General features: G+C 38.3%; 1 protein-coding gene across 1 annotated transcript; it reads left to right on the top strand.

Annotated features, from left to right (window-relative positions):
- Positions 1-3,422: 3,422 nt before the first annotated feature.
- On the top strand, positions 3,423-4,653 carry LOC141833574 (transcription factor MYB15-like). Its single transcript, XM_074721053.1, has 3 exons — positions 3,423-3,583; positions 3,698-3,827; positions 3,920-4,653. The coding sequence occupies exons 1-3, from the start codon at positions 3,451-3,453 to the stop codon at positions 4,509-4,511; spliced, it is 855 nt and encodes a 284-aa protein (XP_074577154.1). The 5' UTR covers positions 3,423-3,450; the 3' UTR covers positions 4,512-4,653.
- The last annotated feature ends 4,517 nt before the right edge of the window (positions 4,654-9,170 follow it).

Below are 9,170 nucleotides of genomic sequence, written 5' to 3'. Positions count from 1 at the left end.
AGCAGTGCTATGATTTCGAAGAGTTTCCCAAATAAATTGTGAAGTTGCTAATACGAGGGTCGTTTGATTAATATAGGATGGTGTAAGTCAATTGGGGACCATCCAATTGGAGCCGGGGATAAATTAGGGTATTCCTTATAAGACATTCTAATGGGATGTGGTTGATGATGGATTTTATGGTGATTAATACGGTTTCCAAGGCTTAATTCTGGTGGTAAAATTGTGTTGCCTTTTTAAAGTGGGAATTCAAGAGCGTGGGAATCAAACATGAGCAATCAAATTGTGGATATTAAGGGGAAGATTATTCTCAATGGAAAAGTGGCATTGATCCTGAAGATAGTTTTTTTTTGGATATGTGGGTATGGTAGTCGAGTGTCTAAAATGTTGGTGCAAAGAACATCAGAATCAAACTTATATTTTGATGTTGGTAAAGGTTTAAGGTTAAGTCTTGTTTATGGATTGATGAGTTAATCTAAATGTGTATGTAGCACAACAAGGAAATCCTAGTTGAGGTTAGACAAGGAAGTCTTGATCGGAGGGACTAGGTGGAAGTCTTGACAGATCAAGGACATCGAGTAGGAAACTTTAGGGGTCGAGGAAACTTGACGAAAGTGTAAACGAGATCAAGGGTCGGAGGTCTAGCAGAAAGTCCCGAGGGTTAAGATCGAGCTAAGTAAAAGTCCAAACAGGTCGGGTGAATTAAAGTTTGACACCAGGTAAACACTCTTGAGTGGAGTAGTGATGACGCACTCTAGGAAAGAGACCCGTAGGCGTCGGTCCAACTTGAAATTTCATGAGAGATTGAAAATAGAGATCGAACAGCTAGAATGCTATCATTCACACTATTTATATATCTGTGCTAACACTGTGATGCAGGAAGCAACAAATAAGAGTTGGCTAGAAACAATGAGATTTGAGCGCTCCGAGTGCTTCCAGGTGCCCTGAGTGCTTCCAAGAGCCATGATAGCCTTGTGTTCGGCTAAATTGACAAACTTTAGTTGGGCTGGACACGTCAGATTTCAAGCACCCGAAAGGTATCCAAGCGTCCAGGAAAGGATACATTCGACAAGGATAGAGTTTCAGCTATATGCAGCCATGTCAACAGTCCAGGCGCTCGAAAGAAGTCCAGGCTCCCGGAGGTGGATAACTCACCAAGTCAAATCGGATAAGTCATGTCAGAGACACCTGAAAGGTATCTAGGCGCCTAAAATAGTCAATAAAAGAACCTTCGAACAACAGTCTCATACAACACTTTTAACACTTCTCTTTTTCCATTATATGCCAACGCTCTTATGTTAAAATTTTGCTACACTCAAGCCTCAACAACGCAACAACAATGCAATGCCACTACGAGCTCAAACGAGTTTAGCATTTGGTAACATGTAGTTTATTGTATTTATATTCATTTCTTGGCATACTGATTTATTCTAAGGATCGATAAGATTGTTACTGAAGTCTATCCTTGTAAAAGAAACGAATGTTCTTCTCTTTCGAGAAGAAGGCTAATTGTGATTGTCTAACCAAAGTGGTCAAAGTGACTATGAAGTTGGAATAACATCTGAAGGCTGTGAACCAAGTAAATAATAAAAGTATATATTTGAGTGCTTATTTTTATTCTGTTTGACTTCCGCTACACTACTTTGAACGATTTCTAAACGTATACGAATTGGGCTATTCACTGCCCCTCCCCCCCTCTAGCTACCACTTTCTTGATCCAACATAAAATGTTGCCACATAGGATCTGTTTTGTTTTAACTGTCACAAGAGGATTAAGCAAAATATAAGAATTTAATATCAAGGCGAAGGCATGATCCTTCTTTTTTTTTTAAGACGATATTACTCTGTCCAAGTATTTATGATTTATCGACAATTACCTCTCAAGATATAATAACCTTCGTCTTGAAATAGAAATACTTTAAATTTCAAACCTGGACCAACTTTCAAAACTTTGGAGCTCAAGAGAGAAGATTTCACAATTTGAATTGAATTAAGTGATTTGAATGGAATGAGTGGATTCCAATGATGAAGGATTACTCCTAACTGGTGAAGGGTTTTTCCTGGGAGGTAAAAGACATAAGGTGTGTCTTTTAATCAATACAACCATGTATATGTATTAATTAATGAATCAATGATACGTGAAATATTATTAATTAATATTAATTAATTAATAAAAAATTATATAAATATTAATTAATCAAATTAATATTGCAGCCGTACGAATTGATTAATCTTTTCAATTAATCAATATATCTATTAATTAATTCTCATTTATTGATTAATTCTTTTGCAATCAAATTTTAAAAATTATTTTGATTTCACACTCCCTTAAGGATTCCACATGGATTAATATTTATGCATATTTGAATTAGTATTCATGTATTTGCCTCTATTAATCCAGATTGTGTGCATGTCAAAATTTTTGTTCGATCATATTGGATCAATCCTTCACTATATATTAATTTTTTATTCACTCAAAAAATTAATTTATGGTAGTCTACGTACGAAATATATAGTCATCGCATCTCTAGTCAATTTGATTAGGGAAATTAAATTTTCAATAGCCACTTCTATCTCTGAGAGAGAATAACTTTAAAAAAATGATAATTCCAGTAACCACATCTCTGGGAGTGATCAGCCCGGTCCCACGGAAGTTTCCCACCGACCACCAGGGTAAATCGGGAAGCGCATACGGCGGCCAATCCAGATACCCAACATCCTTTTGATTGCATTCCCCATTTGGAGGAAAATTCCTGCAAATACGCCGTATCTAGGGATCAAATCGCAGGTCCCTAAGTTACAATCCGGATGTCCTACCGTTGCACCATTGCCCCGGGGACAATGGGCCAATAGGCAAGGGGATATGAAACTCTAATTTTGTCACTTCTTCTGTAAAAGATGGAATCCGCCACCTTAACAGCCTCATACGATCGGCCCTACGACCATTTGTGAGGAGGTAAATCAGGAAACTGCAGTTGATCACGACGCAGAAGGGTATTGTATGACTTCGCCAGGATTCGAACAATTTTGCCACTTCGAATTCAAGCATGCACGATATATGTGAATATTATATTGGTTTAACGATGATTTAGTTGTGAAATAGTCATTCTGTCCCTCTTCAATGTATTTATTAATTTTTCAACATCCAATAGGCGATGTTGGTTAGTTTCGACTAGGACCATAATTCTCACTCAACCAAGAGAGTGATGATGACAGCTTGCAAGTGACATATATTTTGTCTATTATATATTTTGCACATTCAGCGGAGCAAATTAAAGGAGACGACAATTCCAAGCCCTTCCCCTTCCATAGGAAGCTGCCGTGATAGTCCCTAGTTGGCTGGTCATTTCCCTCACGTTGCCAATTGTGCTGTATAAATAAATCTCCCTATGCATACTGCAGCCACTGCACAGAGAGGAAACCAAGGAGGAAGAAGGTCGATAGACCGAGAAGATGGTGAGAGCTCCTTGCTGCCAGAAGATAGGCCTCAACAGGGGGCCATGGACAGCCGAAGAAGACCAAATTTTAGTGAATCACATTGGCACCTTTGGCCATGGCAATTGGCGTGCTCTGCCTAAACAAGCCGGTGAGTAGTAGTATATATCGATCATATATATCGCAATTCATCTATATGCATGCATGTGTGTGTGTGAACTAGCTACTTAATTACTCTGTGCATTCAATTTGCTTGCTCGATCAGGCTTGTTAAGGTGCGGAAAGAGCTGTAGGCTCCGGTGGATGAACTACCTGCGGCCCGATATAAAGCGAGGAAACTTCACCAGGGAAGAAGAGGAGACCATCATCCGATTGCACGGGGAGCTTGGCAATAGGTACGATCGAGTTTGCCAAAGTAGCAGTACTGAGAATATATATATTATATTCTCTCTCTCGAAGTATTCTTATGCAATTGGTCTTGCTATAGGTGGTCTGCTATCGCTAAGAATCTACCGGGGAGAACCGATAACGAGATAAAGAACGTGTGGCACACCAACTTGAAGAGGCGTCTCATGGATCCAAACATGTCGTTGAAGAGACCAAAGAAGATCAAGAAGCAAAAGAAAGAGAGCTCAAGGCCACTTGATCGGTCCAACAGTGGCTTCTCTGCTTCGTGTCTCACTGATTCGTCGACAATGACCGTGGAGACTAGCCTTGGCGATCGCATCGGCAGCAAATTGGAGGATGAGTTCAATGTAGAGTCAGATTTATCTATGGATTTTACAGCACTAGAAACCTCTATAGACCGATCGAATAGCGACTTCTCTGATTTGTCGACGGTCAATACAGAGATTAGCACTTGCAATTATGTTAACGTTTGTGGCGAAGAGGGAGAGATCGAGAGGCTTTGGCCGGACACATTGTCCTTGGATTTTACAACAGTAGAAACCCCTGCGAGTCCAAGTCACTACTTCAACCTATTCGACAGCGACGATGATATAGACTTTTGGCGAGCAATCTTCATGGACACCGAAAGAGATTTGCAAGGAGTCTCACAAAACCAGTACCAGATATTTTGATCTACACATGAGAGTTCTATAGAGCCGGATTCTATGCTTTGTTTAATACAAGATACTACATTTATTTTGACTATTCAATTTCTTCGGCTGTAGAGCTCGCAATACATTATACATGTATATGCTTGTTTAGGTATATAAGATTTTTTCCACCATATTGCGTGTGCTATTTTCCGTCTGTAGTAGGAGTGACAAAGTTAACTCTTCTTTACTAACTCATTACTATTAACAAAAAATGATAATTCCAGTAGCTACATCTCTGGAGGTGGTCGTAGTCAGTTTCCCAGACTACCAGAAAATCGGGAACTCATTACTATTAACCAAACAATTATTCGTAGTCATAGAAGAAATTTTATTATAATAACACGCACAGACAGATCCAAGCAAGGGGTTGTCTTGAGCTATAACCCGTCCAACTCGAATTCCTAAATTTGTCCTTGATTGCCTCCCCGATCTTTGTCGGCCATGATACCTAAGGTTGGCTAGATAATTTTTTTTTCTTTGAATATCTGAAGTTTCCGTTGATTTTGCATCGCAAAAAAGATTAAAAATAAAATGGGTGCTCTATATTTTTCTTTACACTAATCACTTTAGTTGCTTTAGATTAGAGACGGATTCAGACAAGGATTTAATTCTTAGATTCATGTTTGATCACACGGATATCATTGAATTTTGATAGTTTTATTGTCGCCATAGATGACTTACAAGGCGGCATATTCTTTCCATCCTTCCTTGATCCATCAATCATTATCGATCTTTTCTTTTCTTACGAATCAAAAATGTTGCCTCCTCCCTTCCTCAAGTTTCACTACCTCCCTTTTTTGAATTTTCTACATTGTCTCATCCGCTAATTAAATTGAAAATGTAAAAAACTATAATTTAGAGACGTGAGGCTAAAGAAATCGAATAAGAGGCCAAAAAAGTAGAAAGAAAGATTTAGAAATGAACACGAGATTAATGAGAATTTTTTTCGCATTAAAAGAAGAAGAAGACTATAAAAGAAAATCTTTCTCAAAGTTAATTTTTCGCATCCATTAATTTAATTTTGTTCATTAGTAATAGCAAAACCAGTTTCATGTGGACTCAGTGCGTCATTGACTGCGTGAGTCCAAGTCAATTTTGTACGAACTGTCTAATCAGTAATTAATCGATCCCCACACCATGTGTTTTTTGTTTTTTTGTCTTTCATTTTCTTCAAACAATAAATCATAGATGACATTTTAAATTTTTAATTGAATTATTATTTAAATATAAGAGTGCTTGTCAAATTGATAAAAGTATCTTAATCCAACAATACATGATTTTGATCAAACTAAAATAATTTTATTATGATTAATTATGAAACCTGGACATTTCGACACCATCAATACATTTACAATATCTGCTTCACCACATGAACATGAACATGATAATCACCATTCTTCTTCTTCTCAAAGAAAAGAAAGCCTGTGTGATCTGTGACTTGGCAGTTTCTGGCTTCTGGTCCTCAGCGACTGGCTCTTGATTATTTGATGGACGAGCTTCTGCCCTTACAGCAAAGGCCAGAAGCTCGGCCTCGTCGAAAACCTTCCTTGAAAGATACTGTGACTGGTTTGAGTAATAAGTTCTTTGTTGTTGGAGTTAGGTTGCATTCTTTGCTTTCTTTTGTGAAGAACTAACAAGAATTTTAAATCTTATGAATTCAATGAAATAGAAAACATACAAGATCTAGTTATATCAATATATTATAGTGGCGATTTAATAAACTGAAATGACGACGATGGTCAAAATAAATAGGACTTGAATGTAGTGGAATACTCGTCGTCCAAGAAATTTTGATCCTTCAAAAGGAGAAGCAAAGAGGCAGATCCTCTGTAAGAGTTAGAGTGACACGTCGTATTCTCCTCATTAATAGGAAACGAAGAGATCTGACAGAATACATAAGCCTATAAGGACCATGCCTTATTTATAATAAACTCAATCCATTATCAGGCTATCAATAATTAGGTTGATGGTTAACGAGTTTTACACATGTAAACTCACATCCAATAACACAAACTCTCAATAACTATTAATTAGATCACTTAATGGGTTTATTTCTTAATAACATAAATTTGCATGCATGCCACAAATACATGTAGCTCATCGAATATCGAGATAAAATCCAACAATCTACCACTTGAGTTATATGTGATTTATATATAACATACGAACAATCCTTAATTGACGTCAACAATAATGGCAAACTTTATAGGTAAAGAATACCACTAAAAAAGTAATTTAGTCCATTAACTTCATTGCTATAAACTAAAGAGATCATGACTACTATAATATGACTGTAACAAACCCTAATAATAATCACAATACTAATGTCATTAATGACATAAATCAGGATGTGAATATATAACATGAAAATTACATGAAATGTGATCTGTATATATTAAGAAAAATGATACGCTACATGAAAAATATAGCATGAAACTCAACATGACACACTTAACTGCATGGATGTGGGATCCACTGCATGGAGTGTGTTATGTTGAGTTTCATGCTATATTTTTCATGTAGTGTATCCACTACTAGAAAAATGTTAATAGACAACGCGAAAAACGCGTTGTCTTTGTGGGGTAAAAAGCGTTGTAAGAGGCCCTGTTGTAAAAGGGGTCCCTCAACGACAACGCTTTTTAAGCGTTGTCTTTGTTAACATCGACAACACCTTCGCAACGCAGAAAAAGCGTTGTAAATATTACAACGTTTTTTGCGACGCTTTAAAAACGTTGTTTTTAATAGGTATGACAACACATTTTGCAACGGTTAAAAAGCGTTGTAATTGTTTTACAAATTGCTTGGGTTTTTGCAACGTTTTTAAAAGCGTTGTCTTTTGATTTTTTTAGCAGTAAATAAGAATTAATATATTTTGTAAATACAAAACTATTGGCTACAAAATTTACTCAATCAGAGGCTTCTATCAAACAATCATGTTGCAGGGGAGGGGAAACTTACAGTGCTTTAGGGCCTTTTTACCCGAAAGGAAAACGAGAAGAAACTATAGTTTCGTAGAGCCTTTAGCCTCTCTTGGTGCTCCCTCTAGACCTCTAGAAGAGCTCTCCTCTTGCTCTTCCTTTTTGCTCGGTGAAGAGAAGGAGAAAGAAGCTTTCTCCCCCTTGAAACCTTCGGCCACTCAAGAGGTGGAGGTGTCTCCTTTCCCTTCTTCAACTTTCGGCCACCAAGAGAAGGGGATGAGAGGAGAGGGGAAACCTTTACCTTTCTCCTCTTGTAGGTTCCGGCCACCCAAGGAGAAGAAGAAGAAGAAGCCCTTTCTCCTCTTGAAATTTCCGATCACCAAGGAACCCTTGCTCCTTTTCCCTTGGCTTGGTGAAGGAGCCTTCTCCCTTGAAGCTTTCGGCCACCAAGGAAGGGAAGAAGGAGGTTTTCGGTGGGAAGAAGAGAGGAAGGAAGAAAAGTTTTCGGTGAGGAGAGGAGCACAAGGAGGAGTTTCGGCCAAGTGAGGGAAAGAGAAAAAAACAAGCAAATGAATGGTTTTATAGAGCTTTAGGGAGGAGGGAATGGGAGTAGTGGGGGATAACCACCTAGTAACTACTCCCTCCAAAACTCTTCCCTATGATTTCCTACTCCCTAACATTTAGCTAGATGGTTCCCCATCCTTCTCTCATTAAATCATTCCATCTCCTTTGGTTAACCTTGGCTTGCATCATGTTGGAGGTTCAAGGATCAATCCCTGGCGCCTCCACATTTATATTTATTTTTTTTTTCTTTTTATCCTTCTCTTTATTGCCAAGTCTTTAACCCATCATGCTCCTTTATTCGAGCATGGTTAATCATTATTTTTATTTTGAGCTATCCCTTATAAGGGGTATCCCTTAATAAGGCCTTTAAACCATAGGGTCATTAGGCTAATTACCCTGCTTATGGTCCCTTAAAGCTAAGGGTCATCCTGTCATCAAGGGCCATTTAGAAACATTCTAAATCCCTTTTTCAAACAATCATCCATTATTTTCCACATACAACACTTTTGTCACTTCTCTTCTTCCATTATATGCCAACGATCTTACATTAAAACTCTGCTACGCTCAAGCCTCAACAATGCAACAACGATGCGATGCCGCTACGAGTTCAAATGAGGCTAGCATTAGATAACATGTAGTTTGTTGTATTCATATTCATTTTTTCCATACTAATTTATTCTAAGGGTTGGTAAGATTGTTACTGAACCCTATCTTTGTAAAAGAAATGAATGTTCTTCTCTTCCGAGAAGAAGGATAATAGTGATTGTCCAACGAAAGTGGTCAAAGTGACTGCGAGCTTGGAATAGTAGCCAAAGGTTATGAGCCAAGTGTTGGGTCCAAAAGGATGTTCGTATCTCCACAATGGCATGATATTGTCCACTTTGGGCCTAAGCCCTCATGACTTTGTTCTTGGGCTCTCCCCAAAAGGCTTCATACCAATGGAGATACTTTCCATCCTTTTAAATCCATGATCTTTCCCATGTGTTTTAGATGTGGGACTATGTTTGCACCTTTGCAACCCAACAATCCCCCCTCAAACAAAGGACCACAGACCCCCCCCTCAAACGGAAAGCCTCTGTTTGATGTCTGAATCTTCGACCCACCAGGACTTCCTGTCCCTCGGTCCACCCTGACCTACTAGGACTTCCTGCCCAGC

This window comes from Curcuma longa, chromosome 8 (assembly GCF_044706935.1).
Source record: "Curcuma longa cultivar G26 ecotype Majalengka, Jawa Barat chromosome 8, ITB_CL_G26_1.1, whole genome shotgun sequence".
Lineage (NCBI taxonomy): Eukaryota > Viridiplantae > Streptophyta > Magnoliopsida > Zingiberales > Zingiberaceae > Curcuma > Curcuma longa.
The sequence above is the reverse complement of the archived record's forward strand: the minus strand, read 5'-3'. Positions and strand labels throughout refer to the sequence as shown.

Coding starts and splice junctions, on each gene's coding strand:
- LOC141833574 (XM_074721053.1), top strand. CDS start 3,451: ATGGTGAGAGCTCCTTGCTGCCAGAAGATAGGCCTCAACAGGGGGCCA. Junction 3,584..3,697: donor TGCTCTGCCTAAACAAGCCG/GTGAGTAGTAGT, acceptor TTGCTCGATCAG/GCTTGTTAAGGTGCGGAAAG. Junction 3,828..3,919: donor CACGGGGAGCTTGGCAATAG/GTACGATCGAGT, acceptor GTCTTGCTATAG/GTGGTCTGCTATCGCTAAGA.